Source organism: Astyanax mexicanus, chromosome 6 (genome assembly GCF_023375975.1).
Source record: "Astyanax mexicanus isolate ESR-SI-001 chromosome 6, AstMex3_surface, whole genome shotgun sequence".
Classification (NCBI taxonomy): Eukaryota; Metazoa; Chordata; class Actinopteri; order Characiformes; family Acestrorhamphidae; genus Astyanax; species Astyanax mexicanus.
Window position 1 is genome coordinate 56,276,748 of NC_064413.1, and position 24,098 is coordinate 56,300,845.

At 48.3% G+C, this 24,098-nt stretch overlaps 1 protein-coding gene across 1 annotated transcript in view; it reads right to left on the reverse strand.

The window, feature by feature from the left end:
• The window catches only part of LOC103042669 (von Willebrand factor A domain-containing protein 7-like), a 52,127-nt gene that overhangs the window by 3,255 nt on the left and 24,774 nt on the right, over positions 1 to 24,098 (reverse strand). The window contains exons 13-14 of the mRNA XM_049480070.1: positions 15,328 to 15,426; positions 13,863 to 14,125 (exon numbers count right to left, since the gene is read on the reverse strand). Of these exons, the coding sequence (XP_049336027.1) occupies positions 13,863 to 14,125; positions 15,328 to 15,426 (362 nt within the window). The remainder of the gene's footprint in view (positions 1 to 13,862; positions 14,126 to 15,327; positions 15,427 to 24,098) is intronic.

The following is a 24,098-nucleotide window of genomic DNA, read 5'->3' on the forward strand; positions in this document are numbered from 1 at the left end:
TGATGGAGATGGTGGAGGCTCTGTATCGGGTGGAGGATTGTCTCTGAACTCTGAGGGATTAGTAGTATTAGGTGTAAAGACTCAGTGATGGAGATGGTGGAGGCTCTGTATCGGGTGGAGGACTGTCTCTGAACTCTGAGGGATTAGTAGTGTTAGGTGTAAAGACTCACTGTGAGGGAGATGGTGGAGGCTCTGTATCGGGTGGAGGACTGTCTCTGAACTCTGAGGGATTAGTAGTGTTAGGTGTAAAAGACTCACAGTGATGGAGGTGGTGTAGGCTCTGTATCAGGTGGAGGACTGTCTCTGAACTCTGAGGGATTAGTAGTGTTAGGTGGTAAAGACTCACAGTGATGGAGATGGTGGAGGCTCTGTATCGGGTGGAGGATTGCCTCTGAACTCTGAGGGATTAGTAGTGTTAGGTGTAATAGACTCACAGTGATGGAAGTGATGGAGGTGGTGGAGGCTCTGTATCGGGTGGAGGATTGTCTCTGAACTCTGAGGGATTAGTAGTGTTAGGTGGTAAAGACTCACAGTGATGGAGATGGTGGGGGCTCTGTATCGGGTGGAGGACTGTCTGAAGTCTGAGGGATTAGTAGTGTTAGGTGGTAAAGACTCACAGTGATGGAGATGGTGGAGGCTCTGTATCGGGTGGAGGACTGTCTGAACTCTGAGGGATTAGTAGTGTTAGGTGGTAAAGACTCACAGTGATGGAGATGGTGGAGGCTCTGTATCAGGTGGAGCACTCTGAACTCTGAGGGATTAGTAGTGTTAGGTGGTAAAGACTCACAGTGATGGAGATGGTGGAGGCTCTGTATCGGGTGGAGGATTGTCTCTGAACTCTGAGGGATTAGTAGTGTTAGGTGTAAAGACTCACAGTGATTGAGATGGTGGAGGCTCTGTATCGGGTGGAGGACTGTCTCTGAACTCTGAGGGATTAGTAGTATTAGGTGTAAAGACTCACAGTGATGGAGATGGTGGAGGCTCTGTATCGGGTGGAGGATTGTCTCTGAACTCTGAGGGATTAGTAGTATTAGGTGTAAAGACTCAGTGATGGAGATGGTGGAGGCTCTGTATCGGGTGGAGGACTGTCTCTGAACTCTGAGGGATTAGTAGTGTTAGGTGTAATAGACTCACAGTGATGGAGATGGTGGAGGCTCTGTATCGGGTGGAGGATTGCCTCTGAACTCTGAGGGATTAGTAGTGTTAGGTGTAATAGACTCACAGTGATGGAAGTGATGGAGGTGGTGGAGGCTCTGTATCGGGTGGAGGATTGTCTCTGAACTCTGAGGGATTAGTAGTGTTAGGTGGTAAAGACTCACAGTGATGGAGATGGTGGAGGCTCTGTATCGGGTGGAGCACTCTGAACTCTGAGGGATTAGTAGTGTTAGGTGGTAAAGACTCACAGTGATGGAGATGGTGGAGGCTCTGTATTGGGTGTAGGACTGTCTCTGAACTCTGAGGGATTAGTAGTGTTAGGTGTAAAAGACTCACAGTGATGGAGATGGTGGAGGCTCTGTATCGGGTGTAGGATTGTCTCTGAACTCTGAGGGATTAGTAGTATTAGGTGTAAAGACTCACAGTGATGGAGATGTTGGAGGCTCTGTATCGGGTGGAGGACTGTCTCTGAACTCTGAGGGATTAGTAGTGTTAGGTGGTAAAGACTCACAGTGATGGAGATGGTGGAGGCTCTGTATCGGGTGGAGGATTGTCTCTGAACTCTGAGGGATTAGTAGTATTAGGTGTAAAGACTCAGTGATGGAGATGGTGGAGGCTCTGTATCGGGTGGAGGACTGTCTCTGAACTCTGAGGGATTAGTAGTGTTAGGTGTAAAAGACTCACAGTGATGGAGGTGGTGTAGGCTCTGTATCGGGTGGAGGACTGTCTCTGAACTCTGAGGGATTAGTAGTGTTAGGTGGTAAAGACTCACAGTGATGGAGATGGTGGAGGCTCTGTATCGGGTGGAGGATTGCCTCTGAACTCTGAGGGATTAGTAGTGTTAGGTGTAATAGACTCACAGTGATGGAGGTGGTGGAGGCTCTGTATCGGGTGGAGGATTGTCTCTGAACTCTGAGGGATTAGTAGTATTAGGTGTAAAGACTCAGTGATGGAGATGGTGGAGGCTCTGTATCGGGTGGAGGACTGTCTCTGAACTCTGAGGGATTAGTAGTGTTAGGTGTAAAGACTCACAGTGAGGGAGATGGTGGAGGCTCTGTATCGGGTGGAGGACTGTCTCTGAACTCTGAGGGATTAGTAGTGTTAGGTGTAAAAGACTCACAGTGATGGAGGTGGTGTAGGCTCTGTATCGGGTGGAGGACTGTCTCTGAACTCTAAGGGATTAGTAGTGTTAGGTGGTAAAGACTCACAGTGATGGAGATGGTGGAGGCTCTGTATCGGGTGGAGGATTGCCTCTGAACTCTGAGGGATTAGTAGTGTTAGGATTAATAGACTCACAGTGATGGAAGTGATGGAGGTGGTGGAGGCTCTGTATCGGGTGGAGGATTGTCTCTGAACTCTGAGGGATTAGTAGTGTTAGGTGGTAAAGACTCACAGTGATGGAGATGGTGGAGGCTCTGTATCGGGTGGAGCACTCTGAACTCTGAGGGATTAGTAGTGTTAGGTGGTAAAGACTCACAGTGAAGGAGATGGTGGAGGCTCTGTATTGGGTGTAGGACTGTCTCTGAACTCTGAGGGATTAGTAGTGTTAGGTGTAAAAGACTCACAGTGATGGAGATGGTGGAGGCTCTGTATTGGGTGTAGGATTGTCTCTGAACTCTGAGGGATTAGTAGTATTAGGTGTAAAGACTCACAGTGATGGAGATGTTGGAGGCTCTGTATCAGGTGGAGGACTGTCTCTGAACTCTGAGGGATTAGTAGTGTTAGGTGGTAAAGACTCACAGTGATGGAGATGGTGGAGGCTCTGTATCGGGTGGAGGATTGTCTCTGAACTCTGAGGGATTAGTAGTATTAGGTGTAAAGACTCAGTGATGGAGATGGTGGAGGCTCTGTATCGGGTGGAGGACTGTCTCTGAACTCTGAGGGATTAGTAGTGTTATGTGTAAAAGACTCACAGTGATGGAGGTGGTGTAGGCTCTGTATCGGGTGGAGGACTGTCTCTGAACTCTGAGGGATTAGTAGTGTTAGGTGGTAAAGACTCACAGTGATGGAGATGGTGGAGGCTCTGTATCGGGTGGAGCACTCTGAACTCTGAGGGATTAGTAGTGTTAGGTGGTAAAGACTCACAGTGATGGAGATGGTGGAGGCTCTGTATCGGGTGGAGGACTGTCTCTGAACTCTGAGGGATTAGTAGTGTTAGGTGTAAAAGACTCACAGTGATGGAGATGGTGGAGGCTCTGTATTGGGTGTAGGATTGTCTCTGAACTCTGAGGGATTAGTAGTATTAGGTGTAAAGACTCACAGTGATGGAGATGTTGGAGGCTCTGTATCAGGTGGAGGACTGTCTCTGAACTCTGAGGGATTAGTAGTGTTAGGTGGTAAAGACTCACAGTGATGGAGATGGTGGAGGCTCTGTATCGGGTGGAGGATTGTCTCTGAACTCTGAGGGATTAGTAGTATTAGGTGTAAAGACTCAGTGATGGAGATGGTGGAGGCTCTGTATCGGGTGGAGGACTGTCTCTGAACTCTGAGGGATTAGTAGTGTTAGGTGTAAAAGACTCACAGTGATGGAGGTGGTGTAGGCTCTGTATCGGGTGGAGGACTGTCTCTGAACTCTGAGGGATTAGTAGTGTTAGGTGGTAAAGACTCACAGTGATGGAGATGGTGGAGGCTCTGTATCGGGTGGAGCACTCTGAACTCTGAGGGATTAGTAGTGTTAGGTGGTAAAGACTCACAGTGATGGAGATGGTGGAGGCTCTGTATCGGGTGGAGGACTGTCTCTGAACTCTGAGGGATTAGTAGTGTTAGTTGTAAAAGACTCACAGTGATGGAGATGGTGGAGGCTCTGTATCGGGTGTAGGATTGTCTCTGAACTCTGAGGGATTAGTAGTATTAGGTGTAAAGACTCACAGTGATGGAGATGGTGGAGGCTCTGTATCGGGTGGAGGATTGTCTCTGAACTCTGAGGGATTAGTAGTGTTAGGTGTAAAGACTCACAGTGATTGAGATGGTGGAGGCTCTGTATCGGGTGGAGGACTGTCTCTGAACTCTGAGGGATTAGTAGTATTAGGTGTAAAGACTCACAGTGATGGAGATGGTGGAGGCTCTGTATCGGGTGGAGGATTGTCTCTGAACTCTGAGGGATTAGTAGTATTAGGTGTAAAGACTCAGTGATGGAGATGGTGGAGGCTCTGTATCGGGTGGAGGACTGTCTCTGAACTCTGAGGGATTAGTAGTGTTAGGTGTAAAGACTCACAGTGAGGGAGATGGTGGAGGCTCTGTATCGGGTGGAGGACTGTCTCTGAACTCTGAGGGATTAGTAGTGTTAGGTGGTAAAGACTCACAGTGATGGAGATGGTGGAGGCTCTGTATCGGGTGGAGGATTGCCTCTGAACTCTGAGGGATTAGTAGTGTTAGGTGTAATAGACTCACAGTGATGGAAGTGATGGAGGTGGTGGAGGCTCTGTATCGGGTGGAGGATTGTCTCTGAACTCTGAGGGATTAGTAGTGTTAGGTGGTAAAGACTCACAGTGATGGAGATGGTGGAGGCTCTGTATCGGGTGGAGGACTGTCTCTGAACTCTGAGGGATTAGTAGTATTAGGTGTAAAGACTCACAGTGATGGAGATGGTGGAGGCTCTGTATCGGGTGGAGGATTGTCTCTGAACTCTGAGGGATTAGTAGTATTAGGTGTAAAGACTCAGTGATGGAGATGGTGGAGGCTCTGTATCGGGTGGAGGACTGTCTCTGAACTCTGAGGGATTAGTAGTGTTAGGTGTAAAGACTCACAGTGAGGGAGATGGTGGAGGCTCTGTATCGGGTGGAGGACTGTCTCTGAACTCTGAGGGATTAGTAGTGTTAGGTGGTAAAGACTCACAGTGATGGAGATGGTGGAGGCACTGTATCGGGTGGAGGATTGCCTCTGAACTCTGAGGGATTAGTAGTGTTAGGTGTAATAGACTAACAGTGATGGAAGTGATGGAGGTGGTGGAGGCTCTGTATCGGGTGGAGGATTGTCTCTGAACTCTGAGGGATTAGTAGTGTTAGGTGGTAAAGACTCACAGTGATGGAGATGGTGGAGGCTCTGTATCGGGTGGAGCACTCTGAACTCTGAGGGATTAGTAGTGTTAGGTGGTAAAGACTCACAGTGATGGAGATGGTGGAGGCTCTGTATTGGGTGTAGGACTGTCTCTGAACTCTGAGGGATTAGTAGTGTTAGGTGTAAAAGACTCACAGTGATGGAGATGGTGGAGGCTCTGTATCGGGTGTAGGATTGTCTCTGAACTCTGAGGGATTAGTAGTATTAGGTGTAAAGACTCACAGTGATGGAGATGTTGGAGGCTCTGTATCGGGTGGAGGACTGTCTCTGAACTCTGAGGGATTAGTAGTGTTAGGTGGTAAAGACTCACAGTGATGGAGATGGTGGAGGCTCTGTATCGGGTGGAGGATTGTCTCTGAACTCTGAGGGATTAGTAGTATTAGGTGTAAAGACTCAGTGATGGAGATGGTGGAGGCTCTGTATCGGGTGGAGGACTGTCTCTGAACTCTGAGGGATTAGTAGTGTTAGGTGTAAAAGACTCACAGTGATGGAGGTGGTGTAGGCTCTGTATCGGGTGGAGGACTGTCTCTGAACTCTGAGGGATTAGTAGTGTTAGGTGGTAAAGACTCACAGTGATGGAGATGGTGGAGGCTCTGTATCGGGTGGAGGATTGCCTCTGAACTCTGAGGGATTAGTAGTGTTAGGTGTAATAGACTCACAGTGATGGAGGTGGTGGAGGCTCTGTATCGGGTGGAGGATTGTCTCTGAACTCTGAGGGATTAGTAGTATTAGGTGTAAAAGACTCACAGTGATGGAGGTGGTGTAGGCTCTGTATCGGGTGGAGGACTGTCTCTGAACTCTGAGGGATTAGTAGTGTTAGGTGGTAAAGACTCACAGTGATGGAGATGGTGGAGGCTCTGTATCGGGTGGAGGATTGCCTCTGAACTCTGAGGGATTAGTAGTGTTAGGTGTAATAGACTCACAGTGATGGAGGTGGTGGAGGCTCTGTATCGGGTGGAGGACTGTCTCTGAACTCTGAGGGATTAGTAGTGTTAGGTGTAAAAGACTCACAGTGATGGAGGTGGTGTAGGCTCTGTATCGGGTGGAGGACTGTCTCTGAACTCTGAGGGATTAGTAGTGTTAGGTGGTAAAGACTCACAGTGATGGAGATGGTGGAGGCTCTGTATCGGGTGGAGGATTGCCTCTGAACTCTGAGGGATTAGTAGTGTTAGGATTAATAGACTCACAGTGATGGAAGTGATGGAGGTGGTGGAGGCTCTGTATCGGGTGGAGGATTGTCTCTGAACTCTGAGGGATTAGTAGTGTTAGGTGGTAAAGACTCACAGTGATGGAGATGGTGGAGGCTCTGTATCGGGTGGAGCACTCTGAACTCTGAGGGATTAGTAGTGTTAGGTGGTAAAGACTCACAGTGATGGAGATGGTGGAGGCTCTGTATTGGGTGTAGGACTGTCTCTGAACTCTGAGGGATTAGTAGTGTTAGGTGTAAAAGACTCACAGTGATGGAGATGGTGGAGGCTCTGTATCGGGTGTAGGATTGTCTCTGAACTCTGAGGGATTAGTAGTATTAGGTGTAAAGACTCACAGTGATGGAGATGTTGGAGGCTCTGTATCAGGTGGAGGACTGTCTCTGAACTCTGAGGGATTAGTAGTGTTAGGTGGTAAAGACTCACAGTGATGGAGATGGTGGAGGCTCTGTATCGGGTGGAGGACTGTCTCTGAACTCTGAGGGATTAGTAGTGTTAGGTGTAAAAGACTCACAGTGATGGAGGTGGTGTAGGCTCTGTATCGGGTGGAGGACTGTCTCTGAACTCTGAGGGATTAGTAGTGTTAGGTGGTAAAGACTCACAGTGATGGAGATGGTGGAGGCTCTGTATCGGGTGGAGGATTGCCTCTGAACTCTGAGGGATTAGTAGTGTTAGGATTAATAGACTCACAGTGATGGAAGTGATGGAGGTGGTGGAGGCTCTGTATCGGGTGGAGGATTGTCTCTGAACTCTGAGGGATTAGTAGTGTTAGGTGGTAAAGACTCACAGTGATGGAGATGGTGGAGGCTCTGTATCGGGTGGAGCACTCTGAACTCTGAGGGATTAGTAGTGTTAGGTGGTAAAGACTCACAGTGATGGAGATGGTGGAGGCTCTGTATTGGGTGTAGGACTGTCTCTGAACTCTGAGGGATTAGTAGTGTTAGGTGTAAAAGACTCACAGTGATGGAGATGGTGGAGGCTCTGTATCGGGTGTAGGATTGTCTCTGAACTCTGAGGGATTAGTAGTATTAGGTGTAAAGACTCACAGTGATGGAGATGTTGGAGGCTCTGTATCAGGTGGAGGACTGTCTCTGAACTCTGAGGGATTAGTAGTGTTAGGTGGTAAAGACTCACAGTGATGGAGATGGTGGAGGCTCTGTATCGGGTGGAGGATTGTCTCTGAACTCTGAGGGATTAGTAGTATTAGGTGTAAAGACTCAGTGATGGAGATGGTGGAGGCTCTGTATCGGGTGGAGGACTGTCTCTGAACTCTGAGGGATTAGTAGTGTTAGGTGTAAAAGACTCACAGTGATGGAGGTGGTGTAGGCTCTGTATCGGGTGGAGGACTGTCTCTGAACTCTGAGGGATTAGTAGTGTTAGGTGGTAAAGACTCACAGTGATGGAGATGGTGGAGGCTCTGTATCGGGTGGAGGATTGCCTCTGAACTCTGAGGGATTAGTAGTGTTAGGTGTAATAGACTCACAGTGATGGAGGTGGTGGAGGCTCTGTATCGGGTGGAGGATTGTCTCTGAACTCTGAGGGATTAGTAGTGTTAGGTGGTAAAGACTCACAGTGATGGAGATGGTGGAGGCTCTGTATCGGGTGGAGCACTCTGAACTCTGAGGGATTAGTAGTGTTAGGTGGTAAAGACTCACAGTGATGGAGATGGTGGAGGCTCTGTATCGGGTGGAGGACTGTCTCTGAACTCTGAGGGATTAGTAGTGTTAGGTGTAAAAGACTCACAGTGATGGAGATGGTGGAGGCTCTGTATCGGGTGTAGGATTGTCTCTGAACTCTGAGGGATTAGTAGTATTAGGTGTAAAGACTCACAGTGATGGAGATGGTGGAGGCTCTGTATCGGGTGGAGGATTGTCTCTGAACTCTGAGGGATTAGTAGTGTTAGGTGTAAAGACTCACAGTGATTGAGATGGTGGAGGCTCTGTATCGGGTGGAGGACTGTCTCTGAACTCTGAGGGATTAGTAGTATTAGGTGTAAAGACTCACAGTGATGGAGATGGTGGAGGCTCTGTATCGGGTGGAGGATTGTCTCTGAACTCTGAGGGATTAGTAGTATTAGGTGTAAAGACTCAGTGATGGAGATGGTGGAGGCTCTGTATCGGGTGGAGGACTGTCTCTGAACTCTGAGGGATTAGTAGTGTTAGGTGTAAAGACTCACAGTGAGGGAGATGGTGGAGGCTCTGTATCGGGTGGAGGACTGTCTCTGAACTCTGAGGGATTAGTAGTGTTAGGTGGTAAAGACTCACAGTGATGGAGATGGTGGAGGCTCTGTATCGGGTGGAGGATTGCCTCTGAACTCTGAGGGATTAGTAGTGTTAGGTGTAATAGACTCACAGTGATGGAAGTGATGGAGGTGGTGGAGGCTCTGTATCGGGTGGAGGATTGTCTCTGAACTCTGAGGGATTAGTAGTGTTAGGTGGTAAAGACTCACAGTGATGGAGATGGTGGAGGCTCTGTATCGGGTGGAGGACTGTCTCTGAACTCTGAGGGATTAGTAGTATTAGGTGTAAAGACTTACAGTGATGGAGATGGTGGAGGCTCTGTATCGGGTGGAGGATTGTCTCTGAACTCTGAGGGATTAGTAGTATTAGGTGTAAAGACTCAGTGATGGAGATGGTGGAGGCTCTGTATCGGGTGGAGGACTGTCTCTGAACTCTGAGGGATTAGTAGTGTTAGGTGTAAAGACTCACAGTGAGGGAGATGGTGGAGGCTCTGTATCGGGTGGAGGACTGTCTCTGAACTCTGAGGGATTAGTAGTGTTAGGTGGTAAAGACTCACAGTGATGGAGATGGTGGAGGCTCTGTATCGGGTGGAGGATTGCCTCTGAACTCTGAGGGATTAGTAGTGTTAGGTGTAATAGACTCACAGTGATGGAAGTGATGGAGGTGGTGGAGGCTCTGTATCGGGTGGAGGATTGTCTCTGAACTCTGAGGGATTAGTAGTGTTAGGTGGTAAAGACTCACAGTGATGGAGATGGTGGAGGCTCTGTATCGGGTGGAGCACTCTGAACTCTGAGGGATTAGTAGTGTTAGGTGGTAAAGACTCACAGTGATGGAGATGGTGGAGGCTCTGTATTGGGTGTAGGACTGTCTCTGAACTCTGAGGGATTAGTAGTGTTAGGTGTAAAAGACTCACAGTTATGGAGATGGTGGAGGCTCTGTATCGGGTGTAGGATTGTCTCTGAACTCTGAGGGATTAGTAGTATTAGGTGTAAAGACTCACAGTGATGGAGATGTTGGAGGCTCTGTATCGGGTGGAGGACTGTCTCTGAACTCTGAGGGATTAGTAGTGTTAGGTGGTAAAGACTCACAGTGATGGAGATGGTGGAGGCTCTGTATCGGGTGGAGGATTGTCTCTGAACTCTGAGGGATTAGTAGTATTAGGTGTAAAGACTCAGTGATGGAGATGGTGGAGGCTCTGTATCGGGTGGAGGACTGTCTCTGAACTCTGAGGGATTAGTAGTGTTAGGTGTAAAAGACTCACAGTGATGGAGGTGGTGTAGGCTCTGTATCGGGTGGAGGACTGTCTCTGAACTCTGAGGGATTAGTAGTGTTAGGTGGTAAAGACTCACAGTGATGGAGATGGTGGAGGCTCTGTATCGGGTGGAGGACTGTCTCTGAACTCTGAGGGATTAGTAGTATTAGGTGTAAAGACTTACAGTGATGGAGATGGTGGAGGCTCTGTATCGGGTGGAGGATTGTCTCTGAACTCTGAGGGATTAGTAGTATTAGGTGTAAAGACTCAGTGATGGAGATGGTGGAGGCTCTGTATCGGGTGGAGGACTGTCTCTGAACTCTGAGGGATTAGTAGTGTTAGGTGTAAAGACTCACAGTGAGGGAGATGGTGGAGGCTCTGTATCGGGTGGAGGACTGTCTCTGAACTCTGAGGGATTAGTAGTGTTAGGTGGTAAAGACTCACAGTGATGGAGATGGTGGAGGCTCTGTATCGGGTGGAGGATTGCCTCTGAACTCTGAGGGATTAGTAGTGTTAGGTGTAATAGACTCACAGTGATGGAAGTGATGGAGGTGGTGGAGGCTCTGTATCGGGTGGAGGATTGTCTCTGAACTCTGAGGGATTAGTAGTGTTAGGTGGTAAAGACTCACAGTGATGGAGATGGTGGAGGCTCTGTATCGGGTGGAGCACTCTGAACTCTGAGGGATTAGTAGTGTTAGGTGGTAAAGACTCACAGTGATGGAGATGGTGGAGGCTCTGTATTGGGTGTAGGACTGTCTCTGAACTCTGAGGGATTAGTAGTGTTAGGTGTAAAAGACTCACAGTTATGGAGATGGTGGAGGCTCTGTATCGGGTGTAGGATTGTCTCTGAACTCTGAGGGATTAGTAGTATTAGGTGTAAAGACTCACAGTGATGGAGATGTTGGAGGCTCTGTATCGGGTGGAGGACTGTCTCTGAACTCTGAGGGATTAGTAGTGTTAGGTGGTAAAGACTCACAGTGATGGAGATGGTGGAGGCTCTGTATCGGGTGGAGGATTGTCTCTGAACTCTGAGGGATTAGTAGTATTAGGTGTAAAGACTCAGTGATGGAGATGGTGGAGGCTCTGTATCGGGTGGAGGACTGTCTCTGAACTCTGAGGGATTAGTAGTGTTAGGTGTAAAAGACTCACAGTGATGGAGGTGGTGTAGGCTCTGTATCGGGTGGAGGACTGTCTCTGAACTCTGAGGGATTAGTAGTGTTAGGTGGTAAAGACTCACAGTGATGGAGATGGTGGAGGCTCTGTATCGGGTGGAGGATTGCCTCTGAACTCTGAGGGATTAGTAGTGTTAGGTGTAATAGACTCACAGTGATGGAGGTGGTGGAGGCTCTGTATCGGGTGGAGGATTGTCTCTGAACTCTGAGGGATTAGTAGTATTAGGTGTAAAGACTCAGTGATGGAGATGGTGGAGGCTCTGTATCGGGTGGAGGACTGTCTCTGAACTCTGAGGGATTAGTAGTGTTAGGTGTAAAGACTCACAGTGAGGGAGATGGTGGAGGCTCTGTATCGGGTGGAGGACTGTCTCTGAACTCTGAGGGATTAGTAGTGTTAGGTGTAAAAGACTCACAGTGATGGAGGTGGTGTAGGCTCTGTATCGGGTGGAGGACTGTCTCTGAACTCTGAGGGATTAGTAGTGTTAGGTGGTAAAGACTCACAGTGATGGAGATGGTGGAGGCTCTGTATCGGGTGGAGGATTGCCTCTGAACTCTGAGGGATTAGTAGTGTTAGGATTAATAGACTCACAGTGATGGAAGTGATGGAGGTGGTGGAGGCTCTGTATCGGGTGGAGGATTGTCTCTGAACTCTGAGGGATTAGTAGTGTTAGGTGGTAAAGACTCACAGTGATGGAGATGGTGGAGGCTCTGTATCGGGTGGAGCACTCTGAACTCTGAGGGATTAGTAGTGTTAGGTGGTAAAGACTCACAGTGATGGAGATGGTGGAGGCTCTGTATTGGGTGTAGGACTGTCTCTGAACTCTGAGGGATTAGTAGTGTTAGGTGTAAAAGACTCACAGTGATGGAGATGGTGGAGGCTCTGTATCGGGTGTAGGATTGTCTCTGAACTCTGAGGGATTAGTAGTATTAGGTGTAAAGACTCACAGTGATGGAGATGTTGGAGGCTCTGTATCAGGTGGAGGACTGTCTCTGAACTCTGAGGGATTAGTAGTGTTAGGTGGTAAAGACTCACAGTTATGGAGATGGTGGAGGCTCTGTATCGGGTGGAGGATTGTCTCTGAACTCTGAGGGATTAGTAGTATTAGGTGTAAAGACTCAGTGATGGAGATGGTGGAGGCTCTGTATCGGGTGGAGGACTGTCTCTGAACTCTGAGGGATTAGTAGTGTTAGGTGTAAAAGACTCACAGTGATGGAGGTGGTGTAGGCTCTGTATCGGGTGGAGGACTGTCTCTGAACTCTGAGGGATTAGTAGTGTTAGGTGGTAAAGACTCACAGTGATGGAGATGGTGGAGGCTCTGTATCGGGTGGAGGATTGCCTCTGAACTCTGAGGGATTAGTAGTGTTAGGTGTAATAGACTCACAGTGATGGAGGTGGTGGAGGCTCTGTATCGGGTGGAGGATTGTCTCTGAACTCTGAGGGATTAGTAGTATTAGGTGTAAAGACTCAGTGATGGAGATGGTGGAGGCTCTGTATCGGGTGGAGGACTGTCTCTGAACTCTGAGGGATTAGTAGTGTTAGGTGTAAAGACTCACAGTGAGGGAGATGGTGGAGGCTCTGTATCGGGTGGAGGACTGTCTCTGAACTCTGAGGGATTAGTAGTGTTAGGTGTAAAAGACTCACAGTGATGGAGGTGGTGTAGGCTCTGTATCGGGTGGAGGACTGTCTCTGAACTCTGAGGGATTAGTAGTGTTAGGTGGTAAAGACTCACAGTGATGGAGATGGTGGAGGCTCTGTATCGGGTGGAGGATTGCCTCTGAACTCTGAGGGATTAGTAGTGTTAGGATTAATAGACTCACAGTGATGGAAGTGATGGAGGTGGTGGAGGCTCTGTATCGGGTGGAGGATTGTCTCTGAACTCTGAGGGATTAGTAGTGTTAGGTGGTAAAGACTCACAGTGATGGAGATGGTGGAGGCTCTGTATTGGGTGTAGGACTGTCTCTGAACTCTGAGGGATTAGTAGTGTTAGGTGTAAAAGACTCACAGTGATGGAGATGGTGGAGGCTCTGTATCGGGTGTAGGATTGTCTCTGAACTCTGAGGGATTAGTAGTATTAGGTGTAAAGACTCACAGTGATGGAGATGTTGGAGGCTCTGTATCAGGTGGAGGACTGTCTCTGAACTCTGAGGGATTAGTAGTGTTAGGTGGTAAAGACTCACAGTTATGGAGATGGTGGAGGCTCTGTATCGGGTGGAGGATTGTCTCTGAACTCTGAGGGATTAGTAGTATTAGGTGTAAAGACTCAGTGATGGAGATGGTGGAGGCTCTGTATCGGGTGGAGGATTGTCTCTGAACTCTGAGGGATTAGTAGTATTAAGTGTAAAGACTCACAGTGATGGAGATGGTGGGGGCTCTGTATCGGGTGGAGGACTGTCTCTGACCTCTGAGGGATTAGTAGTATTAGGTGTAAAGACTCACAGTGATGGAGATGGTGGGGGCTCTGTATCGGGTGGAGGACTGTCTCTGACCTCTGAGGGATTAGTAGTATTAGGTGTAAAGACTCACAGTGATGGAGGTGGTGGAGGCTCTGTATCGGGTGGAGGATTGTCTCTGAACTCTGAGGGATTAGTAGTATTAAGTGTAAAGACTCACAGTGATGGAGATGGGGAGGCTCTGTATCGGGTGGAGGACTGTCTCTGAACTCTGAGGGATTAGTAGTGTTAGGTGGTAAAGACTCACAGTGATGGAGATGGTGGAGGCTCTGTATCGGGTGGAGCACTCTGAACTCTGAGGGATTAGTAGTGTTAGGTGTAAAAGACTCACAGTGATGGAGATGGTGGAGGCTCTGTATCGGGTGGAGGACTGTCTCTGGAATTTGGAGCTGGTGGAGGAGTTGAACTGGCCGGTGATCCGTATGTAGAAATCTCCCTTCGGCGCTGTTTCCACCGTCACCAGATAATCTCCACTGCCCTGATCCTCCAGACTGCCTTTATAGAGCCCGGAGCCCGACGAGTCCACCAGAACCAGTTCTGAGATCAGACCCGACCCCGAGCCCAGCAACGACACCAGCAGAGTAAAACTTCCATCTGACTCAAACACAAACAGAAAGAGGAAGAATTAAGAAGCTGAGGGCTGCTTGCTTGCTGATTTTCCAAAATTTCTGTTCTAAATTGTACTAATCAGATAGTGCTGGGCGATTTTCACGATTAATTTGGTTAATTCAAATTACAAAAGCATTTTTTAAAATGGAGTAATTGCGATTTTACATACTGTGGTGCGTCGTCACAATACAGACATTTAATTTTTTTTATCTAAAATATCTGAAAACGCTCCTCATTTCTGAAGTGTTTATTCATCTTAGCTTGGTTACCGGTGCCTCCCACAGACTAACCCGCGCATATTTTCTAAACATTCCCCTCAGTCCGAAAACAGTTCCAGCACTGTTCCAGCACTTTCAACGTTAACATCCGGTGGGATAAAGCATATATTTAGCTAGAAATAAATTCTACCGTTTCTAAAAAACGCAGCGTCATCTCTCTCTGGTGAGAATCCGTGATTAATTGTGAAAAATAATAATAATGATCTGTCCTTCAAAGTTTCTTGTGTGACTCGTTTAGTGTGTTATTTTCCTATTTTCAGTCACGAACCCAAAGCTTTCTGAAATGGTAGGCAGGGGAATCGATTATAATTGTAAATTGGATTTTTTTGTGAAAAAATCGAAGATTATTTTTAAGCCATAATCGCCCAGCAGTATAATCAGTGAATCTGTGGTTTTGGTTTATTGTACAGAAACATATGGAATTGCACTGGAGGTAAAAAAAAAATAATAATACAACATAGCTGTTCTAGCATTTCAGCATTGCTCCCCATATTTTGGACCTAGCACTAACAAAATCTTTACCAATTTAGCAAGCGTAGTTTAGCCTAACTTAACCATGGCTATATGTCAGTGAAGTGGACCCCCCATTTTTGTCTTTTTGTTATTCCCTCTCTCTTTTTGTTATTCTCATTCTCTGTATTGATCATCAGGGCAGTGCCAGGCCTGGGCTTCTGGGGCTACAGCCCCGAATGATGATAAAGTAGCCCTGAATCGTTTCAATCAGCTTAGCTGTGTCATTAATGAGGAGACAGGCTACTGACCACTGTGTTAATGAAAAGTCTCTTAACGCCAATCAATCATGGTACCGGTTCAAGGATAAATTCCCGCCTTTCAGGAGAAACAGCCAATCAGCTCACTGTTTTTGTGCAGCGCGGAAGAAAACTAGTGTGCTAGTGGGAGTTGACTCACCTGTAGAAGGTCTGGTTTGAGACACGGAGTAGCCCGAGTTCGGTAAGGGGATATTGGCGATGTCCACCAAATCAAACTTGAAGTTTATTGGACTTTTACCTGGAAGAAAATAAAACATTTCAGCGTGGATGCATTTCATGTTCTTAACAAGCTGAACGAATGGAGAGAGTAACAATCAAATGTCCTAAATTTGTTTACTTATTAATACTTAAAACTCAAAATACACCACTGACCAAATTGGAAGACAAGACATTTTTGAAATAATTTATATCTAATTGGCAAATGGGCGGCACTGGGGTCTTGGGTTCAAGTCCCTATCTGGGTGGAGTTTACATGTTCTTCCATGGGTCTGCATGGGTTTCCTCCCACAGTCCAAAAAATCATGGAGATCCGTTAAAATTGGATATTTTAAAAATTACCCAGAAAAAGGTAATACTCTAAATTGATCTAGTGTGTATGTGTAAGTGTGTAAATGTATGTATAACTGTGCCCATATATAGATTGGTACTCTGTCCTTGGTAAAACGCTGTAGTGCCCAGTGCAGTCCTCCTCCAGGTGGACGGTTGTTTCCGGTTGAGAGTACGCTGTGCGCTATTGGTTACCGCTTTTGACCAGTGTGTGGTTGAGTGCTGAATGTTAATGGTTGTGTGTTAAAACATGTTGTGTGATTGCAAAGCCTCCTTGCGTTTCTAATAAGGTGCTATATAAGTGTAACTTCATTTATTAATTTATTCATAAGCCGATTCACATTTTAAACTATACTTGGCAGCCGGGGTTTTGGCACATGCAGCTCAGGCCGATTGCCGAATTGTACTCTGCAAACTGGGCTGTTGGCACATGCAACACTCTTCCCGGATGTGAGGAGAGCATTCTGACCAGAATTGGGCCTGAATTAAAACCAGAAACGGTTCAAACAAGGCAAGTAAACCAATCAATTTCCTAGGACAGGGGTGTCCAAACTACAGCCCGTTTCCTTTTTTTGAGCGGCCCACGAGGTTTTTTAGAAATAGAATGAAAGTTGGCCCGCTGTTAATCAGGATTTTATAATGTGAGATTCAAAGTTTGAACTAGGTGTCAGAAACGGGCCAAAGAGTCTAAAAGCGGAGAGAGTGCGCATTTCTAGTGCAGAAAAACGGGCCAAAGAGTCTAAAAGTGGAGAGAGTGCGCATTTCTAGCTCAGAAAAACGGGCTAAAGAGTCTAAAAGCCGAGAGAGTGCGCATTTCTAGCGCAGAAAAACGGGCCAAAGAGTCTAAAAGCGGAGAGAGTGTTCAGTTCTAGCGCAGAAAAACGGGCCAAAGAGTCTAAAAGTTGCCGTAATTAAGGAGTTTAATATTAAGAGACATCATGAAATGAAACATCAATTTGAACTAGATTGCAGTTCCTACAGAAACTGCGAGTGTGATTGCAGTGCTGGCTGGTATCTGCTATGGTGTTGCTAAGGTGTTGCTAAGTGGTTGCTAAGGTGTGGCTATGGTATCCGGGGTGGTTGCTAAGGTGTTGCTAAGTGGTTGCTAGGTGGTTGCTAAGGTGTTGCTAGGCGGTTGCTAAGGTGTTGCTATGGTATCTGGGGTGGTTGCTAAGGTGTTGCTAGGTGGTTGCTAAGGTGTTGCTAGGCGGTTGCTAAGGTGTTGCTATGGTATCCAGGGTGGTTGCTAAGGTGTTGCTAGGTGGTTGCTAGGTGGTTGCTAAGGTGTTGCTAGGCGGTTGCTAAGGTGTTGCTATGGTATCCGGGGTGGTTGCTAAGGTGTTGCTAGGTGGTTGCTAGGTGGTTGCTAAGGTGTTGCTAGGCGGTTGCTAAGGTGTTGCTATGGTATCCGGGGTGGTTGCTAAGGTGTTGCTAGGTGGTTGCTAGGGTGTTGCTATGGTATCCGGGGTGGTTGCTAAGGTGTTGCTAGGTGGTTGCTAGGTGGTTGCTAGGGTGTTGCTAGGCGGTTGCTAAGGTGTTGCTATGGTATCCGGGGTGGTTGCTAAGGTGTTGCTAGGTGGTTGCTAAGGTGTTGCTAGGCGGTTGCTAAGGTGTTGCTATGGTATCCGGGGTGGTTGCTAAGGTGTTGCTAGGTGGTTGCTAAGGTGTTGCTAGGCGGTTGCTAAGGTGTTGCTATGGTATCCGGGGTGGTTGCTAAGGTGTTGCTAGGTGGTTGCTAGGGTGTTGCTAGGCGGTTGCTAAGGTGTTGCTATGGTATCCGGGGTGGTTGCTAAGGTGTTGCTAGGTGGTTGCTAGGGTGTTGCTAGGCGGTTGCTAAGGTGTTGCTATGGTATCCGGGGTGGTTGCTAAGGTGTTGCTAGGTGGTTGCTAGGTGGTTGCTAGGGTGTTGCTAGGCGGTTGCTAAGGTGTTGCTATGGTATCCGGGGTGGTTGCTAAGGTGTTGCTAGGTGGTTGCTAGGTGGTTGCTAGGGTGTTGCTAGGCGGTTGCTAAGGTGTTGCTATGGTATCCGGGGTGGTTGCTAAGGTGTTGCTAGGTGGTTGCTAGGTGGTTGCTAGGGTGTTGCTAGGCGGTTGCTAAGGTGTTGCTATGGTATCCGGGGTGTTTGCTAAGGTGTTGCTAGGTGGTTGCTAGGTGGTTGCTAGGGTGTTGCTAGGCGGTTGCTAAGGTGTTGCTAAGGTGTTGCTAGGTGGTTGCTAGGTGGTTGCTAGGGTGTTGCTAGGGGGTTGCTAAGGTGTTGCTATGGTATCTGGGGTGGTTGCTAAGGTGTTGCTAGATGGTTGCTAGGTGGTTGCTATGGTGTTGCTAGGCGGTTGCTAAGGTGTTGCTATGGTATCCGGGGTGGTTGCTATGGTGTTTCTAGGTGGTTGCTAGGTGATGTATATGCATAAATTTGATTAAATGGTGTTTGCACGTTGCTACGCAACGTGCAAATACATCAATCAGCTATGCACGCTAGGTTGCTTTGGCCGTTCGGGGGTGTCCAAACTTTTGACCCGTGGCTCCATTACACACAGTACTGGGGGGCCGGGGTGTCCAAACTTTTGACCCGTGGCTCCATTACACACAGTACTGGGGGGCCGGGGTGTCCAAACTTTTGACCTAATGCTGTTTTATCCCATAGCTGCTCCATTACACACAGTACTGGAGTTCTAGCTACCTGTCCTTCGATCTAGCTGCCGTCCTCCGATTGGCCCCATTCATTCCAATGGGGCCACTTCGTACGACAATCGTACGAAATCCGTACGTCGTAACTTTTCGTAACGCATATTTTCGGAAAGAGCTCAATAAGTTCTACAGGTCCTCAATTGGTTTCATCTTAGTATTTCAAAAATTGCGACGTCCACGGGCGTGCAAAGTTCTGCCCATTCATTTTCAATGGGCAAAAAAACGCGTACTTACGAAGTTTTTACGAAAAACGTAAGTCCGATCGGAAAGCTGTATACAAGCCCACCATTCCCGATATGGACGCACGTTTTCTCTTTTGAACGAAGTCGATATTTCGAAAACTGCGGCACTAGTTAACCGGACAAAAAACAGGTGGAATAATAATAATAACTAGATTGCAGTTCCTGCAGAAACTGCGAGTGTGATTGCAGTGCTGGCTGGTATCTGCTAAAGTGTTGCTAGGTGGTTGCTAAGGTGTTGCTAGGTGGTTGCTAAGGTGTTGCTATGGTATCCAGGGTGGTTGCTAAGATGTTGCTAGGTGGTTGCTAGGTGGTTGCTAAGGTATTGCTAGGCGGTTGCTAAGGTGTTGCTATGGTATCCGGGGTGGTTGCTAAGGTGTTGCTAGGTGGTTGCTAGGCGGTTGCTAAGGTGTTGCTATGGTATCCGGGGTGGTTGCTAAGGTGTTGCTAGGTGGTTGCTAGGTGGTTGCTAGGCGGTTGCTAAGGTGTTGCTATGGTATCCGGGGTGGTTGCTAAGGTGTTGCTAAGTGGTTGCTAGGTGGTTGCTAAGGTGTTGCTAGGCGGTTGCTAAGGTGTTGCTATGGTATCCAGGGTGGTTGCTAAGGTGTTGCTAGGTGGTTGCTAGGGTGTTGCTAGGCGGTTGCTAAGGTGTTGCTATGGTATCCGGGGTGGTTGCTAAGGTGTTGCTAGGTGGTTGCTAGGTGGTTGCTAGGGTGTTGCTAGGCGGTTGCTAAGGTGTTGCTATGGTATCTTGGGTGGTTGCTAAGGTGTTGCTAGGTGGTTGCTAGGGTGTTGCTAGGCGGTTGCTAAGGTGTTGCTATGGTATCCGGGGTGGTTGCTAAGGTGTTGCTAGGTGGTTGCTAGGTGGTTGCTAGGGTGTTGCTAGGCGGTTGCTAAGGTGTTGCTATGGTATCCTGGGTGGTTGCTAAGGTGTTGCTAAGTGGTTGGTAGGTGGTTGCTAAGGTGTTGCTAGGCGGTTGCTAAGGTGTTGCTATGGTATCCGGGGTGGTTGCTAAGGTGTTGCTAGGTGGTTGCTAGGTGGTTGCTAAGGTGTTGCCAGGCGGTTGCTAAGGTGTTGCTATGGTATCCGGGGTGGTTGCTAAGGTGTTGCTAGGTGGTTGCTAGGTGGTTGCTAGGGTGTTGCTAGGCGGTTGCTAAGGTGTTGCTATGGTATCCGGGATGGTTGCTAAGGTGTTGCTAGGTGGTTGCTAGGTGGTTGCTAGGGTGTTGCTAGGCGGTTGCTAAGGTGTTGCTATGGTATCCGGGATGGTTGCTAAGGTGTTGCTAGGTGGTTGCTAGGGTGTTGCTAGGCGGTTGCTAAGGTGTTGCTATGGAATCCGGGGTGGTTGCTATGGTGTTGCTAGGTGGTTGCTAGGTGGTTGCTAGGGTGTTGCTAGGCGGTTGCTAAGGTGTTGCTATGGTATCTGCGGTGGTTGCTAAGGTGTTGCTAAATGGTTGCTAGGTGGTTGCTATGGTGTTGCTAGGCGGTTGCTAAGGTGTTGCTATGGTATCCGGGGTGGTTGCTATGGTGTTTCTAGGTGGTTGCTAGGTGATGTATATGCATAAATTTGATTAAATGGTGTTTGCACGTTGCTACGCAACGTGCAAATACATCAATCAGCTATGCACGCTAGGTTGCTCTGACCGTTCGGGGGTGTCCAAACTTTTGACCCGTGGCTCCATTACACACAGTACTGGGGGGCCGGGGTGTCCAAACTTTTGACCCATGGCTCCATTACACACAGTACTGGGGCTCTGGGGTGTCCAAACTTTTGACCCGTGGCTCCATTACACACAGTACTGGGGGGCCGGGGTGTCCAAACTTTTGACCTAATGCTGTTTTATCCCATAGCTGCTCCATACACTCACAGTACTGGAGTTCTAGCTACCTGTCCTTCGATCTAGCTGCCGTCCTCCGATTGGCCCCATTCATTCCAATGGGGCCACTTCGTACGACAATCGTACGAAATCCGTACGACGTAACTTTTCGTAACGCATATTTTCGGAAAGAGCTCAATAAGTTCTACAGGTCCTCAATTGGTTTCATCTTAGTATTTCAAAAATTGCGACGTCCACGGGCGTGCAAAGTTCTGCCCATTCATTTTCAATGGGCAAAAAAACGCGTACTTACGAAGTTTTTACGAAAAACGTAAGTCCGATCGGAAAGCTGTATACAAGCCCACCATTCCCGATATGGACGCACGTTTTCTCTTTTGAACGAAGTCGATATTTCGAAAACTGTGGCACTAGTTAACCGGACAAAAAACAGGTGGAATAATAATAATAACTAGATTGCAGTTCCTACAGAAACTGCGAGTGTGATTGCAGTGCTGGCTGGTATCTGCTATGGTGTTGCTAAGGTGTTGCTAAGTGGTTGCTAAGGTGTGGCTATGGTATCCGGGGTGGTTGCTAAGGTGTTGCTAAGTGGTTGCTAGGTGGTTGCTAAGGTGTTGCTAGGCGGTTGCTAAGGTGTTGCTATGGTATCTGGGGTGGTTGCTAAGGTGTTGCTAGGTGGTTGCTAAGGTGTTGCTAGGCGGTTGCTAAGGTGTTGCTATGGTATCCAGGGTGGTTGCTAAGGTGTTGCTAGGTGGTTGCTAGGTGGTTGCTAAGGTGTTGCTAGGCGGTTGCTAAGGTGTTGCTATGGTATCCGGGGTGGTTGCTAAGGTGTTGCTAGGTGGTTGCTAGGTGGTTGCTAAGGTGTTGCTAGGCGGTTGCTAAGGTGTTGCTATGGTATCCGGGGTGGTTGCTAAGGTGTTGCTAGGTGGTTGCTAGGGTGTTGCTATGGTATCCGGGGTGGTTGCTAAGGTGTTGCTAGGTGGTTGCTAGGTGGTTGCTAGGGTGTTGCTAGGCGGTTGCTAAGGTGTTGCTATGGTATCCGGGGTGGTTGCTAAGGTGTTGCTAGGTGGTTGCTAAGGTGTTGCTAGGCGGTTGCTAAGGTGTTGCCATGGTATCCGGGGTGGTTGCTAAGGTGTTGCTAGGTGGTTGCTAAGGTGTTGCTAGGCGGTTGCTAAGGTGTTGCTATGGTATCCGGGGTGGTTGCTAAGGTGTTGCTAGGTGGTTGCTAGGGTGTTGCTAGGCGGTTGCTAAGGTGTTGCTATGGTATCCGGGGTGGTTGCTAAGGTGTTGCTAGGTGGTTGCTAGGGTGTTGCTAGGCGGTTGCTAAGGTGTTGCTATGGTATCCGGGGTGGTTGCTAAGGTGTTGCTAGGTGGTTGCTAGGTGGTTGCTAGGGTGTTGCTAGGCGGTTGCTAAGGTGTTGCTATGGTATCCGGGGTGGTTGCTAAGGTGTTGCTAGGTGGTTGCTAGGTGGTTGCTAGGGTGTTGCTAGGCGGTTGCTAAGGTGTTGCTATGGTATCCGGGGTGGTTGCTAAGGTGTTGCTAGGTGGTTGCTAGGTGGTTGCTAGGGTGTTGCTAGGCGGTTGCTAAGGTGTTGCTATGGTATCCGGGGTGGTTGCTAAGGTGTTGCTAGGTGGTTGCTAGGTGGTTGCTAGGGTGTTGCTAGGCGGTTGCTAAGGTGTTGCTATGGTATCCGGGGTGTTTGCTAAGGTGTTGCTAGGTGGTTGCTAGGTGGTTGCTAGGGTGTTGCTAGGCGGTTGCTAAGGTGTTGCTATGGTATCCGGGGTGGTTGCTAAGGTGTTGCTAGGTGGTTGCTAGGGTGTTGCTAGGGGGTTGCTAAGGTGTTGCTATGGTATCTGGGGTGGTTGCTAAGGTGTTGCTAGATGGTTGCTAGGTGGTTGCTAGGGTGTTGCTAGGCGGTTGCTAAGGTGTTGCTATGGTATCCGGGGTGGTTGCTAAGGTGTTGCTAGGTGGTTGCTAGGTGGTTGCTAAGGTGTTGCTAGCCGGTTGCTAAGGTGTTGCTATGGTATCCGGGGTGGTTGCTAAGGTGTTGCTAGGTGGTTGCTAAGGTGTTGCTAGGCGGTTGCTAAGGTGTTGCTATGGTATCCGGGGTGGTTGCTAAGGTGTTGCTAGGTGGTTGCTAAGGTGTTGCTAGGTGGTTGCTAAGGTGTTGCTATGGTATCTGTGGTGGTTGCTATGGTGTTTCTAGGTGGTTGCTAGGTGATGTATATGCATAAATTAGATTAAATGGTGTTTGCACGTTGCTACGCAACGTGCAAATACATAAATCAGCTATGCACGCTAGGTTGCTCTGGCCGTTCGGGGGTGTCCAAACTTTTGACCCGTGGCTCCATTACACACAGTACTGGGGGGCCGGGGTGTCCAAACTTTTGACCCGTGGCTCCATTACACACAGTACTGGGGGGCCGGGGTGTCCAAACTTTTGACCTAATGCTGTTTTATCCCATAGCTGCTCCATTACACACAGTACTGGAGTTCTAGCTACCTGTCCTTCGATCTAGCTGCCGTCCTCCGATTGGCCCCATTCATTCCAATGGGGCCACTTCGTACGACATTCGTACGAAATTCGTACGTCGTAACTTTTCGTAACGCATATTTTCGGAAAGAGCTCAATAAGTTCTACAGGTCCTCAATTGGTTTCATCTTCGTATTTCAAAAATTGCGACGTCCACGGGCGTGCAAAGTTCTGCCCATTCATTGTCAATGGGCAAAAAAACGCGTACTTACGAAGTTTTTACGAAAAACGTAAGTCCGATCGGAAAGCTGTATACAAGCCCACCATTCCCGATATAGACGCACGTTTTCTCTTTTGAACGAAGTCGATATTTCGAAAACTGCGGCACTAGTTAACCGGACAAAAAACAGGTGGAATAATAATAATAATAAGAAGAAGAAGAAGAAGAAGAAGAAGAAGAAGAACTAGATTGCAGTTCCTACAGAAACTGCGAGTGTGATTGCAGTGCTGGCTGGTATCTGCTATGGTGTTGCTAAGGTGTTGCTAGGTGGTTGCTAAGGTGTTGCTAGGTGGTTGCTAAGGTGTTGCTATGGTATCCGGGATGGTTGCTAAGATGTTGCTAGGTGGTTGCTAGGTGGTTGCTAAGGTATTGCTAGGCGGTTGCTAAGGTGTTGCTATGGTATCTGGGGTGGTTGCTAAGGTGTTGCTAGGTGGTTGCTAGGTGGTTGCTAAGGTGTTGCTAAGGTATCCGGGGTGGTTGCTAAGGTGTTGCTAGGTGGTTGCTAGGTGGTTGCTAGGCGGTTGCTAAGGTGTTGCTATGGTATCCGGGGTGGTTGCTAAGGTGTTGCTAAGTGGTTGCTAGGTGGTTGCTAAGGTGTTGCTAGGCGGTTGCTAAGGTGTTGCTATGGTATCCAGGGTGGTTGCTAAGGTGTTGCTAGGTGGTTGCTAGGGTGTTGCTAGGCGGTTGCTAAGGTGTTGCTATGGTATCCGGGGTGGTTGCTAAGGTGTTGCTAGGTGGTTGCTAGGGTGTTGCTAGGCGGTTGCTAAGGTGTTACTATGGTATCCGGGGTGGTTGCTAAGGTGTTGCTAGGTGGTTGCTAGGTGGTTGCTAGGGTGTTGCTAGGCGGTT